Source organism: Oncorhynchus tshawytscha, linkage group LG28 (genome assembly GCF_018296145.1).
Source record: "Oncorhynchus tshawytscha isolate Ot180627B linkage group LG28, Otsh_v2.0, whole genome shotgun sequence".
Lineage (NCBI taxonomy): Eukaryota > Metazoa > Chordata > Actinopteri > Salmoniformes > Salmonidae > Oncorhynchus > Oncorhynchus tshawytscha.
In genome coordinates, this window is record NC_056456.1 from 8936861 (window position 1) to 8963363 (window position 26503).

A 26503-nucleotide genomic window follows, 5' to 3' on the forward strand; every position below is an offset into this window, starting at 1 on the left:
GTGCAGATAAAACAGAAAATTCACCGGATGTATAAATGTGAAGCATCCGGTTGGCGTTTCCACTCACTACCAAATATGGTGATGAGAGGAAGCCAAGTGGCTGCACGGTAGGCATTCTTCGAGTATTTCCGGTACTTCCAGGCGGGCAATTTTGAAACGAGTAGGACTTCAGCTACCGAGTTCAAGCAAAATTAACGAGTGGGACATCCGACTTAGTGAATGAGTTGTTGGTGTGTGAGAAGTTTGGAAGTCTGACAGCCGAAATGGCGGCGAGTAGTAAGGAACGAAATGGAGAAAAGGTTCCAGTTGTGCTTTAATGCTAACAATATGGGTGTCAGTTCTGATTATATGGAGCAGGAGGATGAGGGTCAAGGACTGGAATGGTCTGTAGTGGAAAGACATGAAGAAGAGAGATCATGATACTGAAAGCAGTGTAGCATCTAGTAAAGAAACCATAAAGAGGGCCAAGGTAGGAAGCAATAGTAATAATGTGTTGGAGTGGAAAGTGGTGATGGTGTTTGATGAGAGCACAGGGCCTCATTTACACCCAATCTGACTAACCAAGGCTGTTGAGAAAGAGATATGTGAAGTCAAATTAGCCCGGTTCATTGTAAATGGTAGATTGTTAATATTTTGAGGTAGCTAGGATCAGCAAGGGAAGATTCTGCAAATGGTAATGGGAAGAAGAATAAAAGCCATGTCCCTGGTGCTTATGCTAGGTTGAGGGGAGTCATCACTGGGGTCCCAATATCTATGTCCATATATGATATTAAAGAAAATGTGTAGGGAGGCAGAGTGATTGAGGCCAAAAGTTGATCAGTAGGAAAGAGGGTCAAAGAAATGAAAGCTTATCAGTGCTGCTGAGGTTTGAGAAGGTTTTGCCTGGAAAAGTTCCTTAGTTTCAATGTCAGAGAATTTGTCCCATCTCCATTGCAGTGTTTTAAATGCCAAACCTACATGTACATACTACCTCAATATGCCTGACTAACAGGTGTCTGTATATAGCCTTGCTGCTCTTTTTTCAAACGTCTTTCTACTGTTTTATTTCTTTACTTACCTACACACACACACATACTTTTTTTTGGCACCATTGGTTAGAGCCTGTAAGTAAGCATTTCACTGTAAGGTTTACACCTGTTGTATTTGGCGCACGTGACAAATAAACTTTGATTTGATTTTGATTTGAAACAATGGGACATGTACAGTGCATAAGGAAATTATTCAGACCCCTTGACTTTTTCTACATTTTGTTACGTTACAGCCTTATTCTAAAATCTTAATCAGTCTACACACAATACTCCATATTGACAAAGTGAAAACTGTTTTTTAGATATTTTTGCAAATGTATTCAAAATAAAAAACTGAAATACCTTATTACATAAGTATTCAGACCCTTTGATATGAGACTCAAAATTGAGCAAAGGTGCATCCTGTTTCTATTGATCATCCTTTACAATTTGATTGAAGTCGCCTGTAGTAAATTGAATTGATTGGACATGATTTGGAAAGGCACACACCTGTCTATATAAGGTCCCACAAGACCAAGCTATGAGGTTGAAGGAATTGTCCATAGAGTTCTGAGACAGGATTTTGTCGAGGCACAGATCTGGGGAAGGGTACCAAAAATGTCTGCAGCATCGAAAGTCCCCAAGAACACAGCGGCCTCCATCATTCTTAAATGGAAGAAGTTTGGAACCACCAAGACTTCCTAGAGCTGTCTGCCTGGCCAAATTGAGCATTCGGGTCAGGGAAGTGACCAAGAACCCAATGGTCACTCTAACAGAGCTCCAGAATTTTTCTGTGGAGATGGGAGAACCTTTCAGAAGGACAACCATCTCTGCAGCACTCCACCAATCAGGCCTTTATGGTAGAGTGGCCAGACGGAAGCCACTCCTCAGTAAAAAGCACATGACAGCCCGCTTGGAGTTTGCCAAAGGGCACCTAAAGGACTCTCAGACCATGAGAAACAAGATTCTCTGGTCTGGTGAAAACAAGATTGAACTTTTTGGCCTGAATGCCAAGCGTCACGTCTGGAGGAAACCTGGCACCATCCCTACCTTGAAGCATGGTGGTGGCAGCATCATGCTGTGGGGATGTTTTTCAGCAGCAGGGACTGGGGGGCTAGTCAGGATCAAGGGAGAGATGAACGGAGCAAAGTACAGAGAGATCCTTGATGAAAACCTGCTCTAGAGCTTTCTGGACCACAGACTGGGGAAACAGTTCACCGTCCAACAGGACAACGACCCTAAGCACACAGCCAAGACAACGCAGGAGTGGCTTCGGGACAAGTCCCTGAACGTCCTTGAGTGGCCCAGCCAGAGCCCAGACTTGAACCCGATCGAACATCTCTGGAGAGACCTGAAAATAGCTGTGCAGTAATGCTCCCCATTCAACCTGACAGCTTGAGAGGATCTGCAGAGAAGAATGGGAGAAACTCCCATGAACATGATTACGATGAATGCGGGAGCAATGTGAAGGTCAAGTGTTGTAATTGTGGGGGAGAACATACTGCAGCATTAAGTGGATGGAAGGTGTAGAGAGAGGCTCAGAGTTATAGAATCACTCATGATGTATCATATGGAGAGGCTTTAAGACAGATTGGTGGAACTAGAGTGCGGAATGATAGAGCTTCCATGGCTGCTCCTGTACTAAAGACCTAATTTCGGGGCTGTTGCTTCTTCTGGTATATAAACTTATGATGGTATAAAGGTCAGCCATTTTGGTCAGGGAGTTGGTCAACCATGGTTTTCCAGTGATGTGATAAGATATTTACACAGAAAAAAATGCAAATTAAACATGCAACCATTTCAAAGATTTTACTGAGTTACAGATCATATAAGGAAATCAGTATATTGAAATAAATCGATTTGGCCCTAATCTATGGATTTTACGAATTGGAATACAGATATTGATCTATTGGTCACAGATACCTTTACAAAAAAAGTCAGGGGGATGGATCAGAAAACCAGTCAGTATCTAGTGTAACAACCATTTGCCTAATGCAGCGCGACACATCTCCTTCGTATAGAGTTGATCAGGCTGTTGATTGTGGCCTGTGGAATGTTTTCCCACTCCTCTTCAACGGCTTTGCGAAGTTGCTGGATATTAGCGGGAACTGGAACACGCTGACTTACATGTCGATCCAGAGCATCCCAAACGTGCTCAATGAGTCACATGTCTGGTGAATATGCAGGCCATGGAAAAGTGAGCGGAGGTCGGGTTGTCTTCTGAGAATTCGTAGTCGAGTGAGTAAACACCCACTGCCATCCGTTCTATTGGCCAACATGCAATCATTGGAAAATAAAATGGATGACCTACAATCAAGATTATATAACCAACGCGACATTAAAAACCGTATTATCTTATGTTTCACCGAGTCGTGGCTGAACGACGACACAGATAATGTAGAGCTGGCGGGATTTTCCATGCACAGGCAGGACAGAGAAGCTACATCTGGTAAGACTAGGGGCAAGGTATTGCTCGCCTGAGGTAGAGTACCTTATGATAAGCTGTAGACCACACTATCTACCAAGAGAGTTCATCTATATTATTCGTAGCCATCGATTTACCACCACAAACCAATGCTGGCACTAAGACAGCACTCAACCAGCTGTATAAGGCCATAAGCAAACAAGAAAATTCTCATCCAGCAGTGGCGCTCCTAGTGGCCGGAGACTTTAATGCAGGCAAACTTAAATCCGTTTGACCTCATTTCTACTAACATGTGTAACCAGAGGGAAAAAATGTCTAGACCACCTTAACTCCACACACAGAGACGCTTACAAAGCTCTCCCTCGCCCTCCATTTGGCAAATCTGACCATAAATATATCCTCCTGATTCCTGCTTACAAGAAAAAACTAAAGCAGAAAGTACCAGTGACTCGCTCAATGCGGAAGTGGTCAGATGACGCGGATGCTATGCTACAGGACTGTTTTGCTGGCATAGACTGGAATATGTTCCGGGATTCATCAAATGGCATTGAGGAGTATACCACCTCAGTCATCGGCTTCATCAATAAGTGCATTGATGACATCGTCCCCACAGTGACCGTACGTACATATCCCAAGCAGCCATGAGCTGCCCAATGACACAAGCCTACCAGACAAGTTAAATGCCTTTTATGCTCGCTTCGAGGCAAGCAACACTGAAGCATGCATGAGAGCACCAGCTGTTCTGGATGACTGTGATAATGCTCTCGGTAGCTGATGTGAGCAAGACCTTTAAACAGGTCAATATTCACAAAGCCGCAGGGTTCAGATGGATTACCAGGACATGTAGCAACTGGCAAGTGTCTTCACTGACATTTTCAACCTCTCCCTGAAATACCTACATGTTTCAAGCAGAATCCCAGTGTATTCGGCGCATGTCACAAATAAAGTTTGATTTGGAAGAACTGGGACATTTTCAGCTTCCAGGAATTGTGTACAAATCCATGCAATATGGGGCCGTGCATTATCATGCTGAAATATGTGATGGCGGTAGATGAATGGCACGACAATGGGCCTCAGGATCTCGTAAGGGTATCTCTGTGTATTCAAATTGCAATCGATAAAATGCATTGGGTTCGATGTCCGTAGCTTATGCCTGCCAATACCATAACCCCACCGCCACCATGGGGCACTCTGTTCACAACATTGACATCAGTAAACTGTTCGCCCACACGACGCAATCTGCCTGGTACAGTTGAAACCAGAATTCATCCGTGAAGAGAACACTTGTCCAGTGTGCCAGTGGCCATCGAAGGTGAGCATTTTCCCACTGAAGTCAATTACGACTCCAAACTGCATTCAGGTCAAAACTCTGGTGAGGACGACAAGCACGCAGATGAGCTTCCCTGCAACGGTTTCTGAGTTTGTGCAGAAATTCTTCAGTTGTGCAAACATGGGTGATCTGGCAGGTGAACAAGTCGAATGTGGAGGTCCTGTGCTGACGTGAAAAAAATATAAAAGCAACATGTTAAGTGCCGGTCCCGTGTTTCTTGAGCTGAAATAAAAGATCCCAGAAATGTTCCATACGGAGCAAAATATTGTTTAGGAGTATTTCTGTAATAAAGCTTACAGAAATAAGCAGGGGGGAAAAAAGGTGACTGTGGGGGGAAAAAACATTCTAATTGGCTGCGCCTCTGCCCAGTTGTGAAATCCATAGATTAGGGATTGACTGATTTCCTTATTTGAACTGTAACACAAAATCTTTTAAATTGTTGCAAGTTGGATTTATATTTTTGTTCAGTATGAGAATATTTTTGGTTGACAAATCTTTACATAATTTCTGATATCACCTTTTATTTTCTTGCTGACCAATATGGCTGCCATTTTCAACCGTTTCTGGAACTTTTGAGTTTGACAATTACTTCTGTAGGCTGTCTATGGTTGATGTACTATCGACAGCACACACACCATTGTTACACTACAATCAACTTTTGCATTGTTGTAAAAACAATTGTGATGTATACAGCCCATTTCAATTGGGTGTAGGAGGAAGAAAATACAATTTGTTTTTCGATAATGATCTTTATTTGTTCAGTTTTAAATAGGCAAAAAATAAAATACATGTAAATAAAATGAAAAGGTGATCGTCCATATAGCCACATGTGCATATCAGCAAGTGTACATGTTACTGTAAACCATATCCGAAGCCCACCAGGTAGGATAAACTAGATCACGTTACCATCTTAAAATATAATTTTTCCTCATTCTTAAATATCCTGAGAAAGTTAAATTAAGCCAAATTAGAATAAAATGCAACATCCAATATTGCTGACACACACACACCTGTTTGGAGATTCATGATAGCACCCCCCAGCAGCACACACAAAATAAATAAGCAAAAACAAAAGTGGCTGCCATTTTCGTTCCTGATTCCCACTGCTTGCTGACTGATACAACATATTGAAGAGATACAATCTTCCTACAGAAACCCACCAACATCGACCCCAGGACATTTGAAAGCATTCTCTAACAAAGACTACAGGCATAATTCTCAATGAAAGTAAAAACTGCAAAAGTAGCTAATTATGAAGCTGCTAAATCCATACAGCTTTGTTTTCTCTCCATACAGTTGGGCTCCACTTGGTTGAGATCACTGGCTCCATCATGTTTCACAGAGGAGAACCTTGATGAGCAAAGGGTCTCTGAGGAGATTCTGTCCAAACGCAGGAGAACTGGTTGCCGCAGCATCGTTGGGCGCTTTAGAAGCACACACTCCACTTTCAAATGACAGCCGTAACTATCTGAGGTGATGTTCTCTAAGCCAGCAAAACGCTGTTAAAATGTTCAAACTGGGTTTGGGCCACAGCTCAAGCTCAACCTGGGGACCCCCAAACAGAAGTCATTAGCGTTTCCATGATCACACTTTTTTCTAAATTCAATCAAACCAGTATGGCGACAAGAGCAACGGTCCATCTAAGAGAAAATTTAACGTGTCCAAGATGTCTGACATGCAGAAACACCCATGTTGCAAAATGTATCGTCCGTTTTCCCTCGCACAAAAATTTAAGGGTGGTGAGAACACAGAACCTCATCTTGGAGATAAATAAGTTCTGTTGTGTCAGTCACACAGATACCATGACAGATGGAGAATTCTTCAGTCACCTGTTCAGTCAATGAAGTCTATAGGTGAGGGAACTAGAGGCGGCAAGTTGAAGGGAAACTTAACAAGTGAGAGATCTAACTTATGGGCCTGATTTACCAAGTGTTTTCACCAGTGCAATGTTGACACCTGTTTTTTTTAACAGGTAGTCAAACAAGGACAAAAGGTAGCATGTCATTTTTTGCTTTATTTTAGTCAATCCTTTCAGAAAACAACAGGTGCCGCCTTTCCACTGGTAGAAAACTGAGCACACCAGGCCCAGCCTAAGTGTTCTTGGATTCTGAGAAGAAACTGAGGAGGAGAACCACTTGCCATCTGTGGATAGAAAAAGTGAGAGGTTTAAAATATGTGAAGTAGTCCTTTCAGAACTGTCTCTCCTATGGGAGAAGTCAGGGAGCGCATGCGTCAGCCATCCAGGTTCACATTTAGGACGCGTCACGACTCCTCTGTCCCAGAGTCATCTTCATCGTAGCAGCAGTCGTCTTCATCCTCCAGATCCTCGTCGTCATAGTAATCGTCATAGAAGAGGTCAGAGCCCTCGTCAGGTGGCGGGGCGCGAGTGCGGACACAGTATTCGGCCAGTGTGGTGGGGACCTTCACCCCGTCGCGTTCCGCCTCAGCCTTAGTGGCCAACACCTGCTTCCTGAGAGACAGTGAGATAGAGAGGGTGAATAAGTGTGTGTGTGTGCTGTACTCTCTGTCCTTGTACTTGCGGTATGTATGCATGCTACACTTTGTCCTTTGTGTGTACCTACCGAATGATCTCTGCGTACTCTCTGTCCTTGCCCTTGCTGTCTCTCCACTTGCGGTACATGACGGAGGCATCCACATTGGCCGGGGAGAAGGTGTTGGGCTCGTTCAGCAGAGAGATGACACTCAGAAGGATGGTCCTTACAGGAGCCACACAGAGGGTTTGATGTCAGAAAGAAGCACCAAGCAGTTCCTATCGAAGTAAGCTGGTTGACTCATTGATCCTGATTTGTGGGATACAGGCTAGGATATTTATGCCTGTCGATGTTGATATAAACCTAAAATGTTGCTGGTAAAAATAAGACCTACAACTTCTTAAATTAGAACTGACAAACATGACATAGTATTCCACGTAACTGGGTCAGACAGAAAATAAACAAAGTGTAACAGGGTTTCTGTGCAGTCTTGGAGAGGTTCCACTGAAGCCAGATAGACATGTGTCATGTGATCTGAGTATGAGTGACACAGCACAATGGGAGAGAGCGGGGCATAGAAAGAAGGGATGAAAAGGGAGTGTGATAGAAGGGAGAGTGATATAGTAAGCAGAGGGAGAGCAGGGGTGTATTAATTATATGGATTCTGTTGGAAAACATTTCCTAAACGGAAGCAAACCAAATGAAACAGGGAGGGACATAGCTGAATTTGTCAACTGTTTGGTAATGGGAGAAGGTCACAGAGGAAAAATGAAGCAGAAGGAAAAGGTAGAGAGAGAAGGGGATGTGGGATTAGAGAACATGCTGAGATGTGTACCTAACATTCTGGGTAGGGTTCCACCTCTCAGAGGGCAGCTCTCCACTCTGAGGGTCATCAACTGGAGGGTGCAGAATGGATATACACACGTCCCCATTCTAACACAGGGAAGAGGCTAAAATTAATACACAGACATGTTCATGTTCACAAATTGCAGGTGTGACTAGGATTAGGCCACAAAAAGATGGAGAGAAATGTAGAATAACACCACAAAATGTCTGAAAATGAATTATATGGAGTAATTAATTGGCGCAGGGGGTTCGAATCTAGGCTGAATCACATTCAGCTGTGATTGAGAGTACCATACAGCTGCCGTTGTCCGGGTTTGGCTGTCATTGTAAATAAGAATTTGTTCTTAACTGACTTTAATAAAAGGTTACACAATGTATTTTTCTAGAATTAAAATGTATTTAAATTTTAATTAAAATTGTATCTCTTCTTACCTCATAGATGTTGGGGTGCCACATCTTGGTGAGAAAACGGAAAGCAGGTGGTGAATAGGGGTAGTCAATGGGGAATTTGATGCGAGCCTGTGGGACACAGGGAGAGAAGCAAATATGTCAGCAACATGTCCTAACATGCGTCTCTGGGGCCTAAACTACCTAACCGGATTCAATTGTAATCCTGATGTCACAACCCAGTGCTAAGTAGACCAAACTAGAGAGCAACAACAGCGTGACCCAGAAACAAGTTTGACACTAAACAGTACTGCTTGTCACTGCAGGCTGCATCAATAGAATGCAGATGCGATGTTACGTTTTTCACGGGCCTATTATTAACGGAAGCCAACAATGTAGTTGTCCATTAGTAATGGTGGCTAGCTAGCAAACAAAATAAATGAGTAAAATAGCATTTGTGTATGTAACATATTTGCAAAACAAGCTGACATACCTACGCGTCGAACTTACCTTGAAATACCCTCCTTCATAGTGAGTGTTAGGAGGTCCAAAAATGGCCACTTCCCAATTGTATAAATCTGCCTCGTCCACCAATGTTATTCTGAAGCCCTCGACTGGCTCCTCTTGAAGGCTCTTCATTTCTAACATTAATGCTTTCTGTGAGCTTGCTACGTGAGTAGGACCATGTTGCGCCATGGTAAAATAGCAAACTAGCGAATCTAGTTAACCTCGTTGTTTACTCGAACACACGTAACAACCTAGCTAGCCACCTGATTCTGCAAAAAAAACAACCTTTTCTTTGTTGCGATTTCGCGATGCGGACAAATGCTAGTTAGCTAACTTTTATTTTGATTCAGGTGGATGGATTTGTTGTGAAACCGCGCAATGTTTTATCTGGCTAATTATCTTTATAAAATAACTAAATTTAGAAAAACTCATACTAAAAATCAATGTTTTGGTATTTCAGTAGTTAGGCTCACCGACCTAGCTGACTGCCGTGGAGATAGCTAGTAGTTAGCATAAGGCGCTAGCTATTGCACAAATGAATATTTTAAAAAGCGGTTACTTTGCTACTGATAGTTATACTAAAATAATTAGTTTCTGACCAGCCAAAGTCTATACAACATGAATAATTATTCACCGAATATATTTTTCAACTGCGAACGTGTGTGTCCCTGCTGGCTAGCAATGTGAGGAGTGAAAGCAGTCTCCTCTCCTCTCAAAACGTTCAATAAGATTGCAGTGCCGTCTGGGAAATGAAGTTCCACTGAAACATGGAACTTAAACTTCTCATATCAGCATTGCAAAAATTGCCAAAAGGTTTCATGATATACATTTTATTCACCATGTTTATTGTACAAGTACTCCAATTAATTGTGTATAGCAATGTATTTACAACTCTTTCATTATTTTCGAGGTTTTAAAAACTACACTCACTGCATTTCTGGAAAACAGTCAAATGGTGTGACGTTACAACAACACGAATGTTGTTTGTTTTGATGTGAAGTGCCTTGTTTGGCATTTTCGATGTCAATTTGTGTGTAAACGGAAATATTTCTATACAAAATACTTATAGATGGGATGTAGTGTGCGGATTTCATTGATCATGATAAAATACTTGAGAAAAGCGCAGTTGTATTTCACCATCCCCCATTCTGCTCCAAACCAAACGACCAATCAGTTTATAATATGACGCGTACAAACTGCGTCGGGGCTCAATACAAGTCCCAGTGGTAGGCTTTAAATATACCTGAGAATTAAACAAATGTGAACAAAGTCAATATAAAGGTTATTAGGAGAGGATCCCTTCGTGGTTTAAGTTAAATAATTATGTTTGTAATTTTCTTAATGTGTTTCTCCCCTCAAATACAATACAGTTGTGTGCTGCGAACAAAAATAATTATACAGGTCCTATTTACGCGACCTAGAAGAGAACGGACCACAAAAATTTGGGAACTCTTTTGCCATGGGTCCAAAAAAGCATCGTCGGTCCCGTTCTGGCTCTCGTAGTCGGAACCGGGATCGAAACAGGTCCAAAATAAGCAGATCACGATCACCCGAAGAGAAGAGAGGCCGGAGTCGGTCCATTGATCGAAACATAAAAACCCGGAGAATTGCGCGTTCTGAGAGCGGAAACTCGAACAGCAGTGGTGGATCTACGAGGCGACAAGGACAGCGGCCCCGTAGCAGAGACCATCCCGGATCGAGAAGCGACTCAGACAGCGACAAGAGACGTAAACTGAAGGGCAAATCAAAAGACAGATCCAGGTAAACGTTACAGGTTAAGCTATATGAAATAAAAATGTACTGTGTATGTAGTTCGCAAAAAGTGGCCCACATACTGTATCTGCAACTAAACGTTTTTCTATCCATCAGGTCTGACTCAGATGATCCAAAGGGAAGGAAGAAAAGAGAGAAAAAGAAGAGCAGAAGAGAAGACAAAGGAGAGAAGATGATTGGCAGGAGCCAGTCCCAGTCCGACTCAGGGTCTAGTGCAGACCGGAAGAGATCGAGGGACGGGGGGAACAATGACCGGGAGAGGAGATGGAGGAGTGCAGACAGAGGGAGTAGAAGCCCCAGCAGAGAAAGGGAACGACAGATGCGGGAGAGAACGAGAGACAGGGAGAGAATGAGAAGCCGAGACAAGGAGCCTAGCCGATGTAAGGAGAAAAGTCGAGAAAGAAGCAGCCGGAGGAGTGAAGACCGAGGGAGGAGAGAAATAAGCAGAGGGAAGGACCAAAGGGACAAAGAGCGTAATAGACGTCGCTCTGGATCCTCTGACTCGTCTAAGAGCTCTGGGTCGGATGGCGGGGCCCGTGGAGGCAGCCCGGGGTCTGGAGAGGCCGGTCCCTCGGTACGAGATGAGAAGAAGAACCAGAGAGAGATGCTGAAGGCCCTGGAGACCCCAGAGGAGAAGAGGGCCAGACGACTGGCCAAGAAGGAGGCCAAGGAGAGGAAGAAGAGAGAAAAGATGGGCTGGAGTGAGGAGTACATGGGCTATACCAATGCAGACAACCCCTTCGGAGACAACAACCTGCTGGGCACCTTCAAATGGCAGAAGGTAAGACGGGGAGAGGAGAATGAGCACTTGAGAATTGGGTATATATGAGACTATCAACCTCCTGCTTTTAGAAGTGCAGTGGTTGTCAGACCTAGTCTAAACAGCAGACTGATACAATGGTTACTCCATGAATATCAGTCTGAAAGAAGTCGCTGTAAAAGAAAACGCAATAGTCTCTACAAGGCAGAATTTTTAAAAATAAAATATTTATACTTATTTTACAGGTTGTACATGCTGTTGGTCCTTTTGGCGGTAGGAGGTGGAGATAATGTTTCCACAGGAATGTGTTTACCTGACTTTTTGCAGCGCCGATAGGTTCTGTCACTTGTATTATCAATCTGTTGTCACATTACACGTGATGCACAATATGTAAACAATAGCCGAAACACGTTTCCTCGCAATCAGTTGGAAGTGTTTGCCTTTCGGTTAGACTCGGGTATATTGTAAAGTGTTTGTCACGTGCTAATTGCATAAGTATTGAAAATAAAAACCAGAAATACAAATTATCTACAGAACAGCGTACTGAAGGTTGGGTTGATAACATTATTCTGTTGGTAATTTTGTCTCACATTTCTACCAGCAAAAGGAACAACAACACGGATAACCAATACTTTTATTCAGCATTCTGGCTTGTAGAGGTCATGAAATGAAACTTTCCTGATCTAAATGCTAATTTCTGCCCGACTGAGAATTATATTCAATTCAACGTCAGGTCTTCAGGCTTCATCAGACAAGGCTCTGAGGAATTTGTGTATTTCTCTATGTTGTTGTTGTGGTCAGGCTCTGGACAGGAAGGGCATTGGCCATCTGGGTGAGAAGGACCTGAAGGACAGGAACAAACGTATCCAGGAGGAGAATCGCAGAGAACTGCAGAAGGTATGCTTCTATGCAACACAAGTTTTCTGGGTCTGCATAATAAATCAAGGATAGTTGAAATCGGTGTTAAATTAAGTCCCCAGAAAGTAACAAGTGTTAAAACAGTCTGAGTCTGGACAACCCCCTCTCTCTTTCTCTCTAGTTAATGTCACCTCTCCCAGGTCTTACTGACACATACCCACGAGCCCCCTCTCTTTCTCTCTAGTTAATGTCACCTCTCCCAGGTCTTACTGACACATACCCACGAGCCCCCTCTCTTTCTCTCTAGTTAATGTCACCTCTCCCAGGTCTTACTGACACATACCCACGAGCCCCCTCTCTTTCTCTCTAGTTAATGTCACCTCTCCCAGGTCTTACTGACACATACCCACGAGCCCCCTCTCTTTCCATGGATACTGGACGTCCATGGACTTTTAAAAGTAGTTGAACCAAATCTGAATCTATCATAGATGTATGTTTCATAAGTTTGGATAGTACAGTACTGTACATTGAGTAGAGCACAGTAGAGTGTACTAAACTATAAGAAACGTCCCTCTTTCAGGACTCTGTCTTTCAAAGATAACTCGTAAATATCTTCACAGATCGTCATTGTAAAGGGTTTAAACTCTGTTTCCCATGCTTGTTCAATGAACCATAAACAATTAATGAACATGCACCTGTGGAACGGTCGTTAAGACACTAACAGCTTACAGTCCTATGGTAGGCAATTAAGGTCACAGTTATGAAAACGTAGGACATTAAAGAGGCCTTTCTACTTTGAAAAACACCAAAAGAAAGATGCCACTGGTCCCTGCTCATCTGCGTGAACATGCCTTAGGCATGCTGCAAGGAGGCATGAGGACTATAGACGTGGCCAGGGCAATAAATTGCAATGTCTGTACTGTAAGACGCCTAAGACAGTGCTACAGGGAGACAGGACGGACAGCTGATCGTCCTCGCAGTGGCAGACCATGTGTAACAACAACTGCACAGGATCAGTACATCCAAACATCACACCTGTGGGACAGGTACAGGATGGCAACAACAACTGCCCGAGTTACACCAGGAATGTACAATCCCTCCATCAGTGCTCAGACTGTCCGCAATAGGCTGAGAGAGGCTGGACTGAGGGCTTGTAGGCCTGTTGTAAGGCAGGTCCTCACCAGACATCACCGGCAACAACGTCGCCTATGGTCATAAACCCACCGTCGCTGGACCAGACAGGACTGGCAAAAAGTGCTCTTGGCGAGTCGCGGTTTTGTCTCACCAGGGGTGATGGTCGGATTCTTGTTTATCGTCAAATGAATGAGAGTTACACCGAGACCTGTACTCTGGAGCATGATCGATTTGGAGGTGGAGGGTCCGTCATGGTCTGGGGCGGTATGTCACAGCATCATCGGACTGCCTGCAATGACAACAAGCTCAATCTCAACGCTGTGCGCTACAGGGAAGACATCCTCATGTGGTACCCTTCCTGCAGGCTCATCCTGACATGACCCTCCAGCATGACAATGCCACCAGCCGTACTGCTCGTTCTGTGCGTGATTTCCTGCAAGACAGGAATGTCAGTGTTCTGCCATGGCCAGCGAAGAGCACAGATCTCAATCTCATTGAGCCCGTCTGGGACCTGTTGGATCAGATGGTGAGGGCTAGGGCCATTCCCCCCAGAAATGTCCGGGAACTTGCAGGTGCCTTGGTGGAAGAGTGGGGTAACATCTTACAGCAAATCTGGTACTGTGGAACTTGTTCAGTTTATGTCTCAGTTGTTGAATCTTGTTATGTTCATACAAATATTTACACATGTTAAGTTTGCTGAAAATGAACGCAGTTGACAGTGAGAGGATGTTTCTTTTTTTGCTGAGTTTATATTGTACTGAACTAAACTCTACTGAACTCTGCTGCGCGGTATTGTACTGCATTGTATTCTACTGTGATGTCCAAACTTGTGAAATGTAAATGACATTAGTTTCCATATTTATGCATTTCTGTGTAGAACAGATCAGGGACCCATGATGTAATTTTGTTACCGTAGTGCCAGCACCGGGTATAAATCCACTTCGTTTACTGTAGTTCAATAACCAAAAGAGATTTTTCAAACGCAAGCTATCATTACTGATAGCAGACATCTTTTAATCTTCATTCGGAGAAGATATTTAACATCGTTTTTGGAAAACGTTGGTCGCATAAAAACCTTAGGGTTACATCTGCACAATTCTTCTACTAAACTCGTTTTTGTAAATTTTTTTGTGGAAATTGTTAAAAGTAGCCCTTGTGCATAGAGTTGTGGTTTGAAAATCTTTTAAAACAATGTAGTTTTAAAACAAAATGGGGTTGGGACTATTTAAACCCCAAAATAGTGTTACATTTGACTCCAACGAAGTCATGCAATTTTACTGTCGGACAATGTAGAGCAAGAGAGAGAAAGCCATGCAAGAGCAGGACCTGTGTGTGTGTAACTGTGTTTGTGTGTCTGCCTGTGTTTAGGTGAAGCAGCTGCGTCTGGAGAGGGAGAGGGAGAAGGCCATGAGAGAGACCGAGCTGGAGATGCTGCAGAGAGAGAAGGAGGCAGAGCATTTCAAAACCTGGGCGGAACAAGAGGACAACTTTCACTTGCACCAGGCCAAGCTACGGTTAGTGGTGCCACCTTCATTACTATCCTTCTGTAAACCCTGACCCTCAATAACCTCTCACATGCAGTGCATTCAGAAAGTTCAGACACCTTGACTTTTTCCATATTTTGTTACATTACAGCCTTATTCTAAAATGTATTACATTGTTTCTGTCCCTCATTAATCTACACACAATACCCCATAATGACAAAGCAAAACCGTGTTTTTTTATTTTTTATGTGCAAATGTATAAAATAAAAACATTTACACAAGTATTCAGACCCTTTACTCAGTAGATTGTTGAAGCATCTTTGGCAGCGATCACAGCCTTGAGTCTTCTTGGGTATGATGCTACAAGCTTGGCACACCTGTATTTGGGGAGTTTCTTCCATTCTTCTCTGCAGATCCTCTCAAGCTCTGTCAGGTTTGATGGGGAGCATAGCTTCACAGCTATTTTCAGGTCTCTCCAGAGATGTTCGATGGGGTTCAAGTCCAGGCTGTGGCTAGGACACTCAAGGAGTGTCCTAGCCACAGCCTGCGTTGTCTTGGCTGTGTGCTTAGGGTCATTGTCCTGTTGGAAGGTGAACCTTTGCCCCAGTCTGAGCGCTCTGGAGCAGGTTTTCATCAAGAGTCTCTCTGTACTTTTCTCCTTTCATCTTTCCCTCGAACTTGACTAGTCTCCCAGTCCCCGCCGGTGAAAAAAAACAGCCCCACAGCATGATTCTGTCACCACGTGATGCATGATACTGTCACCATGCTACACCCTAGGGATGGTGCCAGGTTTCCTCCAGACATGACCTTGACATTCAGGCCAAAGAGTTCAATCTTGGTTTCATCAGACCAGACAATCTTGTTTCTCATGGTCATAGTCCTTTAGGTGCCTTTTGGCAAACTCCAAGCAGGCGGTCATGTGCCTTTTATTGAGGAGTGGTTTCCGTCTGGCCACTCTACCATAAAGGCCTGATTTGTGGAGTGCTGCAGAGATTGTTGTCCTTCTGGAAGGTTCTTCCATCTCCACAGCGGAATTCTAGAGCTCTGTTAGAGGGACCATCGGGATCTTGGTCACCTCCCAGACCAAGGCCCTTCTCCCCCGATTGCTCAGTTTGGCCGGGCAGCCAGCTCTAGGAAGAATCTTGGTGGTTTCAAACTTCTTCCATATAAGAATGATGGAGGCCACTGTGTTCTTTGGGACCTTCAATGCTGCAGAAATGTTTTGGTACCCTTCCCCAGATCTGTGCCTCGTCACAATCCTGTCTCTGAGTTTTACGGACAATTCCTTTGACCTCATTGCTTGGTTGTTGCTCTGACATGCACGGTCAACTGTGGGACCTTATATAGACCGGTGTGTGCCTTTCCAAATCCTGTCCAATCAATTGAATTTACCACAGGTGGACTCCAGTCGAGTTGAAGGATGATCTGAAGGATGATCACTGGAAACAGGATGCACTGAGCTCAATTTAGAGTCTCATAGCAAAGAGTCTGAATACCCTTTGTTGTTGGGTGTGTTGATTGATGAGGATTTGTTTTATTTAATTCATTTTAGAATAAGGCTAACCAAACAAAATGTGGAAAATGTCAAGGGGTCTGAATACTTTCCGAAGGCACGGTGGTTCCATTTACTCACTCAAAAACAGCCTGGTCCAAAAACAACACCTCAGTGCTCCGGTGTCTGCCGATGTGGATTTGTGTGTAGCCCTCTAACTAATAAATGTTTGTATGTTTAGGTCTAAGATCCGTATCCGTGACGGCCGTGCTAAGCCCATAGACCTTTTGGCTAAGTACATCAGTGCTGAGGATGACGACCTGGCTGTGGAGATGCACGAACCTTACACCTTCCTCAACGGACTCACCGTCACTGACATGGACGACCTGCTTGAAGATATCAAGGTGTGTGTGTGTGTGCTTAATGTCTTTCTAGAATAAATGGAGCTTGTTGGTTGAGAAATTGTGGTGTGCAGAGGAAGAGAGTGTTTTTTTGTGTGACCCTGTGTGTTTTCTCCGTAGGTATACATGGAGCTGGAGCAGGGGAAGAATGTAGACTTCTGGAGGGATATGACCACCATCACAGAGGATGAGATCAGCAAGCTCCGGAAACTGGAGGCATCTGGAAAAGGCCCAGGTGCACCACCTCAACCTCTCATAGGCCCAGCTACATGGACATCTCAGTATTGCTCTCTCTCATTGGCCCATTTTATGTCTTGGCTGTCCATCATCAACCTCTATACTTTACGCCTAGGCATTTCTCCCCGTCTCTTTCTCCTAGGGAGTGTCGGAAATGGCACCCTAGTTAAAAGTAGTGTAATATATAATTAGGGCATAGGGTACCATTTCTGGTGCAGCCCTAGTCTGTCAAGTGAGGTTTACTGTTTAGTTGACTGTCTCTCTCTGTTCTCCAGGTGACCGTCGTGATGGCATTAACACGTCAGTGAGCACCGATGTTCAGATAGTGTTTAAGGGAAAGACGTACAGCCAGCTCCAGGCGCTGAACCTCAACATCGAGACTAAGATCCGAGCTGGGGGATCCAACCTGGACATAGGCTACTGGGAGAGCTTGATGCAGCAAGTCAGGGTCTTCATGGGCCGAGCACGGTGAGGACCGGTTGATTGCGTGTAGAGCATGGTGCTTGCAACGCCAGGGTTGTGGGTTCGATTCACACTGGGGACCAGTACAGGCAAAAGTACAGAAATGTATCCACTCACACACTCTTATCGTATGCCGCTCGGGCTAAGAGTGTTTGCTAAATGACTAAAATAAAAAATGTCAACCCCTATCTGTGTTGTAGGTTGAGAGAGAGGCACCAGGACGTGTTGCGTCAGAAGCTGTTCAAGCTGAAACAGGAGCAGGGAGTGGAGAGTGAGCCTCTCTTCCCGATCATCAAAGAGGAGCCTGAGGACGAGGCTGTGTGAGTACACGCACGCACACCGTCAACCTCTTTCTACGCACGCACGCACACACACACACGCTCAAGTACACTAGGTTTGACATTTGCCGCCTCTATTTTTCATTCACAGAACCGAGAGCGAGAAAGACACTCCCTCAGGGGTGCCTGGACCCTCCTCTTCCTCCCCTTCCATCAATCAAAAGAGAGATGCAGAGGAGAAGGATGAGCAAGTGGCGGGCCCATCCACGGAGGGAGACGGAGAGAAAGAGGGGGATGGAGAGGAGAAGGGTGAGGTGGTAGAGGCTGTTCTGACAGAGGAGGATTTGATCCAGCAGAGCCAGGCAGAGTATGACTCTGGCCGCTACAGTCCCACACTGCTGCTTCCCTCAGAGCTACCGCTGGACACACACACCATCACACCTGACGAAGACACACACAAACTACACCTCTCACGCAGACAGCTCGCCGTCACAGGTAAGAGGCTCTACAAACCCATATTCATACATACACAAAAACGCTCAGACATTCTTACAAGGACTATCTCTACCCATCGTCCTATTAATCAATCTTTCTCTCTCTGCTCACCCCTTGTTCTCCAGGTGATGCCAATGAGAATGCAGAGGATGAGTTTGTGCGTCGCGCCAAACAGGGCATGGGCGGGGACGAGGCTCAGTTTAGCGTAGAGCTTCCCCTCACAGGGAAGATGTACCTGTGGGCTGATAAATACCGTCCCCGGAAACCTCGCTTCTTCAACAGGGTCCACACAGGCTTCGAGTGGAACAAATATAACCAGACCCATTACGACTTCGACAACCCTCCGCCTAAGATCGTCCAGGGCTACAAGTTCAACATCTTCTACCCGGACCTGATCAACAAACGTTCCACACCGCAGTACTTCCTAGAACCCAGTCCCGACAACAAGGACTTTGGGGTTCTGCGGTTCCATGCGGGCCCGCCATATGAGGACATTGCCTTTAAGATCGTTAACCGCGAGTGGGAGTACTCTCACCGCCACGGGTTCCGTTGTCAGTTCGCCAACGGGATCTTCCAGCTGTGGTTCCACTTCAAGAGGTACCGCTACAGAAGATAGAACCAGCTGAGTTTAGAACCTCAGTACAACAGTACATCACCAGCCTTGGGCCTGGACCCCAATCCGGACCAGGAAACTCACACTGCCAGGTTGTAACCATAGAAATAGAATGTATAGATCAGACATCACATCAGTTGGGATCATCAGTAAGGTTAATATGTGTTCTAGCGGTTAATGTTTAGTCTGAAGGCCTAAAAAAAAAAAAATTACACACTTGGGATCTACTGTGTTTTTATTGGTTATCTTAGTGTTAACCTTTCTCCTAGTTATTACTGTCCATTCTGTTGTCACAAAGAATGGTTTGTATTTTAGTTTGATCAGATAGGCTTTCAATGTACCTGTCTCTGAAATTACATATTAAAGATTCTTTTCCTAGCTGACTTCCATTTGTTGCCATCAGAGCTGTGAGGTAAAACAGTCTAATAACAAAACATTTGACAAGATTTCAATTTTCCTAGGAGTGGCATTAGCTATGTCTCATAATCAGTCAGGAAGAGGATGTCAACAAATCACAAGATAGTAAACTGTCCTTTTTACCATTGGCTAAGTGTAACGTTGACCTATTTTCAATCTTAGAAACAACAGCTGTTTGATTTAGGACTAATTAACCCCCAATGTTAGCACTTTCTTAGCAAGTCCACTCCTGCCCCAGATTGAAACCAGTCATGCCTGTTGACTATTCTATTCACACACATTGGAGATGCCAAAAACAGTTCAGATAGAAAGAGTTTTAATAACGTAAACAACACTGATACAGTACAGTTAACAGGATCCTGAGAATGCACTTTAGGCTAGTGGCCAATCCTCAAAAAAAATGGTTTTTCTAGATACTCCTACCTGAGGTATAACAAAGCACAACCATGTTTTTCCATATCTCTAAGGTCTCCCATGTATGAAATGGATGGTTGTGTAAAAATATTTTACTGCAGAAGGGGTTACATTTATAGATATTGTGACCCCCTTTGACTCAAACAGTGCAGAATAATGCCTGGCTGCAGGGGTAACCCAATATGGCAAGCTCTGATATTGCTCAAATTTTGAATACAACAGGTCAAATGTCTGCCCAAATACACAAACATCATTGGGATATCTTAAATAACTTTTAAAATAAAGACCTGTAAACACAGATCCATACAATAGGCAAAAATAACTATCAAGAATCATGATGAATGTAAACTTTGCTTTTTGGTAGCTGTTCAATAGACAACTTTCCATGTCAAATTTGCATTCATTCAGTGCTGTATGTTACCGCCTGGCAAAAATACATACAGTTACACATTATTTTATGTTGTGGCTATTGTAATCGCTCTAAGGAAAACAAGTGGGCTCTGACATCCAAATAAGATGTTTTGGGGTCAAAGGTTCCCTAATCTTGCAATTAAGTCAGAGAGCCATTACAGATTATCTTTATATTTGGTCTCAAATTCAATATGGCTGCCATAATAACATTTGATGGAGGTTAAATCACCTGTAAATATAACTTTTGTAAATGAGGCCTTTTTTAAGAATTGTGTACAACACTCATGCCTATAAAGACTGTCGGTGTAAATTCTTTTTTTGTGTGTATTTGACACCCTTTTTACCCGCAAATTCGATCTTGTCTCATCGCTGCAACTCCCCAACAGGCTCGGGAGGCGAAGATCGAGTCATGTGTCCTCCGAAACATGACCCGCCAAACCGCTTTTCTTAACATCCACCCGCTTAACCCCTGTCCGAGTAAACGTCGTTCAACTGACGACAGAGGTCTGCCTGCAGGCACCCGGCTTGCCACAAGGAGTCGCTAGAGCTCGATGAGCCAAGTAAAGCCAACCCGGCCAAACCCTCTCCTAAACCGGACGATGCTAGGCCCTATGGGACTACCGATCACGGACGGTTGAGATACAGCCTGGGATCAAACCGAGGTCAGTAGTGACAGACCACTGCGCCAGTCGGGAGGCCCTGTAAATACATTTTATTCTGAATCCAATATGGCCAACATGATTACACTCAATACCTTTGCCCACAAATAAGTAGCCCTTGTTCATTTTGTATTGTGTTATTATAGTCACCTATCCTGACTGCCGACGTTATCTACCCGAAGGAGTTATCCGGCTGGCTCCTCCGTTGCGACGTTACCTGAACGCCCATCTGCAGCCTGCTAACCGTTAGCTGTCTTATCGGCTGCTATCTGAATAGACAATCGACAATTTATTTATTTATTTTTATTATTATTATTATGTTTTCTTCTTGGGCCTCTATAACTATATCTATTGTTTTTACTTTTGTTGTTGTTGTGTGATTTGGATTAATCCCCTCTACCACACGGAACCCCACTAATCTACTGACGGAACGCAAGAGGTGGCTAATAACAGACCTCCATCCTATGCTAGCTTACTACCGATGGCCGGGCTAGCTGTCTAAATCGCCGTGACACCCAGCCAACCTCTCCACTCACCGGACCCTTTTGATCACTCGACTAAGCATGCCTCTCCTTAATGTCAATATGCCTTGTCCATTGCTGTTCTGGTTGGTATTTATTGGTTTATTTCACTGTAGAGCCTCTAGTCCTGCTCACTATACCTTATCCAACCTATTAGTTCCACCACCCACACATGCAATGACATCTCCTGGTTTCAATGATATTTCTAGAGACAATATCTCTCTCTTCATCACTCAATACCTAGGTTTACCTCCACTGTATTCACATCCTACCATACCTTTGTCTGTACATTACACCTTGATGCTATTTTATCGCCCCCAGAAACCTCCTTTTACTCTGTTCCAGACATTCTAGACGACCAGTTCTTATTGCTTTTAGCCGCACCCTTATTCTACTCCTCCTATGTTCCTCTGGCGATGTAGAGGTGAATCCAGGCCCTGCAGTGCCTAGCTCCACTCCTATTCCCCAGGCGCTCTCTTTTGACGACTTCTGTAACCGTAATAGCCTTGGTTTCATGCATGTTAACATTAGAAGCCTCCTCCCTAAGTTTGTTCTATTCACTGCTTTAACACACTCTGCCAACCCGGATGTTCTAGCTGTGTCTGAATCCTGGCTTAGGAAGACCACCAAAAATTCTGAAATTTTAATTCCAAACTACAACATTTTCAGACAAGATAGAACTGCCAAAGGGGGCGGTGTTGCAATCTACTGCAAAGATAGCCTGCAGAGTTCTGTCCTACTATCCAGGTCTGTACCCAAACAATTTGAACTTCTACTTTTAAAAATCCACCTCTCTAAAAACAAGTCTCTCACCGTTGCCGCCTGCTATAGACCACCCTCTGCCCCCAGCTGTGTTCACCATATGTGAACTGATTGCCCCCCATCTATCTTCAGAGCTCGTGCTGCTAGGCAACCTAAACTGGGACATGCTTAACACCCCAGCCATCCTACAATCTAAACAATCTCACACAAATTATCAATGAACCTACCAGGTACCTCCCCAAAGCCTTAAACACGGGCACCCTCATAGATATCATCCTAACCAACTTGCCCTCTAAATACACCTCTGCTGTCTTCAACCAAGATCTCAGCGATCACTGCCTCATTGCCTGCATCCGTAATGGGTCAGCGGTCAAACGACCTCCACTCATCACTGTAAAACGCTCCCTGAAACACTTCAGCAAGCAGGCCTTTCTAATCGACCTGGCCGGGGTATCCTGGAAGGATATTAATCTCATCCCGTCAGGAGAGGATGCCTGGATATTCTTTAAAAATGCCTTCCTAACCATCTTAAATAAACATGCCCCATTCAAGAAATTTAGAACCAGGAACAGATATAGCCCTTGGTTCTCCCCAGACCTGACTGCCCTTAACCAACACAAAAACATCCTATGGCGTTCTGCATTAGCATCGAACAGCCCCCGTGATATGCAGCTGTTCAGGGAAGCTAGAAACCATTATACACAGGCAGTTAGAAAAGCCAAGGCTAGCTTTTTCAAGCAGAAATTTGCTTCCTGCAACACTAACTCAAAAAGTTCTGGGACTGTAAAGTCCATGGAGAATAAGAACACCTCCTCCCAGCTGCCCACTGCACTGAAGATAGGAAACACTGTCACCACTGATAAATCCACCATAATTGAGAATTTCAATAAGCATTTTTCTACGGCTGGCCATGCTTTCCACCTGGCTACTCCTACCCCGGTCAACAGCACTGCACCCCCAACAGCAACTCGCCCAAGCCTTCCCCATCTCTCCTTCTCCCAAATCCGTTCAGCTGATGTTCTGAAAGAGCTGCAAAATCTGGACCCCTACAAATCAGCCGGGCTAGACAATCTGGACCCTTTCTTTCTAAAATTATCTGCTAAGGTCTTCGAAAGCCAAGTCAACAAACAGATTACCGACCATTTCGAATCTCACCATACCTTCTCTGCTATGCAATCCGGTTTCAGAGCTGGTCATGGGTGCACCTCAGCCACGCTCAAGGTCCTTAACGATATCTTAACCGCCATCGATAAGAAACATTACTGTGCAGCTGTATTCATTGATCTGGCCAAGGCTTTCGACTCTGTCAATCACCACATCCTCATCGGCAGACTCGACAGCCTTGGTTTCTCAAATAATTGCCTCGCCTGGTTCACCAACTACTTCTGTGATAGAGTTCAGTGTGTCAAATCGGAGGGTCTGCTGTCCGGACCTCTGGCAGTCTCTATGGGGGTGCCACAGGGTTCAATTCTTGGACTGACTCTCTTCTCTGTATACATCAATGAGGTTGCTCTTGCTGCTGGTGAGTCTCTGATCCACCTCTACGCAGACGACACCATTCTGTATACTTCTGGCCCTTCTTTGGACACTGTGTTAACAACCCTCCAGGCAAGCTTCAATGCCATACAACTCTCCTTCCGTCGCCTCCAATTGCTCTTAAATACAAGTAAAACTAAATGCATGCTCTTCAACCGATCGCTACCTGCACCTACCCGCCTGTCCAACATCACTACTCTGGACGGCTCTGACTTAGAATACGTGGACAACTACAAATACTTAGGTGTCTGGTTAGACTGTAAACTCTCCTTCCAGACCCATATCAAACATCTCCAATCCAAAGTTAAATCTAGAATTGGCTTCCTATTTCGCAACAAAGCATCCTTCACTCATGCTGCAACATACCCTTGTAAAACTGACCATCCTACCAATCCTCGACTTTGGCGATGTCATTTACAAAATAGCCTCCAATACCCTACTCAACAAATTGGATGCAGTCTATCACAGTGCAATCCGTTTTGTCACCAAAGCCCCATATACTACCCACCATTGCGACCTGTACGCTCTCGTTGGCTGGACCTCGCTTCATACTCGTCGCCAAACCCACTGGCTCCATGTCATCTACAAGACCCTGCTGGGTAAAGTCCCCCCTTATCTCAGCTCGCTGGTCACCATAGCATCTCCCACCTGTAGCACACGCTCCAGCAGGTATATCTCTCTAGTCACCCCCAAAACCAATTCTTTCTTTGGCCGCCTCTCCTTCCAGTTCTCTGCTGCCAATGACTGGAACGAACTACAAAAATCTCTGAAACTGGAAACACTTATCTCGCTCACTAGCTTTAAGCACCAACTGTCAGAGCAGCTCACAGATTACTGCACCTGTACATAGCCCACCTATAATTTAGCCCAAACAACTACCTCTTTCCCTACTGTATTTAATTTATTTATTTATTTTGCTCCTTTGCACCCCATTATTTTTATTTCTACTTTGCACATTCTTCCATTGCAAATCTACCATTCCAGTGTTTTACTTGCTATATTTGTATTTACTTTGCCACCATGGCCTTTTTTTTGCCTTTACCTCCCTTCTCACCTCATTTGCTCACATCGTATATAGACTTGTTTCTACTGTATTATTGCCTGAATGTTTGTTTTACTCCATGTGTAACTCTGTGTCGTTGTATCTGTCGAACTGCTCTGCTTTATCTTGGCCAGGTCACAATTGTAAATGAGAACTTGTTCTCAACTTGCCTACCTGGTTAAATAAAGGTGAAATAAAATCAAATAACAAATTCTAAAAGGGTTTCATACAGCTCTTGCTATATTTATTAGTGGCACTGCCATGCCTCTGTGTCTGAATAGCCGAAGCCAACTAGTTTTTCAATGTGTGATCATGTTTTAATCTCATTCACACACTTACAGCATATCAACAATGGGCAATTACACAAAATGTAATAAGCCTTTCAAGACACAAGCACACAGTAGCGTGCTTTCTATTTGGGGTTTTAGGCTGGGTTTCTGTATAAGTACTTTGACATCTGCTGATGTAAAAAGGGCTTTATTAATACATTTGATTGATTAGAAAATTTGTTAATGTCATTATTTGGTAACAGAACACCTATCTGTTCTAATTCAAATGATTTTCCCAATGAAAACTTAACTTTCATCCTTTGCATACTGTTCAGTCACAATGAGTGCTGAATACACTCAAAATATGATCCACTTAGTTGGAACCAAAATTATTTTCCAATCATTTTGAACAGGACCCATATTTTCTTTGTTCCTGTCTGATCAAAAAATAAGTTCTGAACCAGTTCGAACCCATATAGTTCATTTTTGTAATTTTTGTAACCTGTGAAATCAACATAGTTTTTACAGAATAGATCATTAATTTACTCAACCTATTAGCACAGCTAGAGAAGCTTTCTATGGAACGCTCGGCACGAGATGCAACAGAAATTTCACAGGTGGGGAGAGAGAGGGGTGAACATGGAGGGGGCTTGGCTTGAAGATTTGAAAATAACCATTCTGTTCCAGAACAGAAGAGATCACTTTAGTTCCGGGTTCTGTTTCCATTTCTCAAAATGGGGGTGGGAAGAGAATAAAGTTTAATAAAAAACAAGAGAAAAGAGAGGATATCAGTCTGACTCACAGCTCCAAGTCTGGGGGTGGGGATGTCACAGCTGTACATCACCAACTTCACAAAGAACAGTTCCACGGTTATCGATGTCCAACATGCTGTATGCACACACCACAGAGAGGTCCCTTGAACACAACAACACAGTGCATTAAAGAGAAACTCTCACATGCGCGTACACACACACACAGATACACTAACACACAAATCAAATTTTATTGGTCACATACACATGTTTAGCAGATGTTATTGCGGGTGTAGTGAAATGCTTGTGTTTCTAGCTCCAACGGTGCAATGATATCTAACAATTTTACAATAATACACACACATTTAAAGTAAAGGAATGGAATTAAGAATCAATAAATATTTGAACGAGCAGTGTCAGAGCGGCATAAACTAAAACACAGTAGAATATCAAATCAAAATCAAATCAAACTTTATTTGTCACATGCGGCGAATACAACAAGTGTAGACCTTACCGTGAAATGCTTACTACCAAGCCTTTAACCAACAGTGCAGTTCAAGAAGAAGAAAATATTTACCAAATAAACGAAAGTAAAAAATAAAAAGTAACACAATAACATAACAATAACGAGGCTATATACAGGGGGTACCAGTCAGTGTGCGGGGGTCAGTGTGCGGGGGTACAGGTTAGAGGTAATTTGTACATGTATGTAGGGGTGGAGTGACTATGCATAGATAAT

General features: G+C 43.8%; 2 protein-coding genes across 2 annotated transcripts; one reads left to right on the forward strand and one right to left on the reverse strand.

Moving 5' to 3' along the window:
- Positions 1-5491: 5491 nt before the first annotated feature.
- Positions 5492-9718, reverse strand: LOC112226629 (ubiquitin-conjugating enzyme E2 R1). Its single transcript, XM_024391089.2, has 5 exons — positions 8998-9718; positions 8533-8619; positions 8090-8187; positions 7345-7479; positions 5492-7232 (listed from the first exon to the last, which is right to left on the reverse strand). The coding sequence occupies exons 1-5, from the start codon at positions 9181-9183 to the stop codon at positions 7025-7027; spliced, it is 714 nt and encodes a 237-aa protein (XP_024246857.1). The 5' UTR covers positions 9184-9718; the 3' UTR covers positions 5492-7024.
- A 690-nt stretch (positions 9719-10408) lies between these two features.
- On the forward strand, positions 10409-19359 carry LOC112226641 (cactin-like). The gene is made up of 10 exons (XM_024391095.2): positions 10409-10755; positions 10864-11548; positions 12329-12424; positions 14888-15033; positions 16737-16899; positions 17017-17131; positions 17409-17601; positions 17796-17915; positions 18025-18368; positions 18494-19359. The coding sequence occupies exons 1-10, from the start codon at positions 10454-10456 to the stop codon at positions 18982-18984; spliced, it is 2655 nt and encodes an 884-aa protein (XP_024246863.1). The 5' UTR covers positions 10409-10453; the 3' UTR covers positions 18985-19359.
- The last annotated feature ends 7144 nt before the right edge of the window (positions 19360-26503 follow it).

What these genes read in the sequence shown, in the direction of transcription:
- LOC112226629 (XM_024391089.2), bottom strand. Translation starts at nt 9,183, where the DNA reads ATGGCGCAACATGGTCCTACTCACGTAGCAAGCTCACAGAAAGCATTA. An exon ending in ATGAAGGAGGGTATTTCAAG is followed by an intron (nt 8,620 to 8,997) that starts GTAAGTTCGACG and finishes TGTGTCCCACAG; the next exon opens with GCTCGCATCAAATTCCCCAT. An exon ending in GAGTACGCAGAGATCATTCG is followed by an intron (nt 7,233 to 7,344) that starts GTAGGTACACAC and finishes ACTGTCTCTCAG; the next exon opens with GAAGCAGGTGTTGGCCACTA.
- LOC112226641 (XM_024391095.2), top strand. Translation starts at nt 10,454, where the DNA reads ATGGGTCCAAAAAAGCATCGTCGGTCCCGTTCTGGCTCTCGTAGTCGG. An exon ending in TTGCACCAGGCCAAGCTACG is followed by an intron (nt 15,034 to 16,736) that starts GTTAGTGGTGCC and finishes TTGTATGTTTAG; the next exon opens with GTCTAAGATCCGTATCCGTG. An exon ending in GGCATCTGGAAAAGGCCCAG is followed by an intron (nt 17,132 to 17,408) that starts GTGCACCACCTC and finishes TCTGTTCTCCAG; the next exon opens with GTGACCGTCGTGATGGCATT.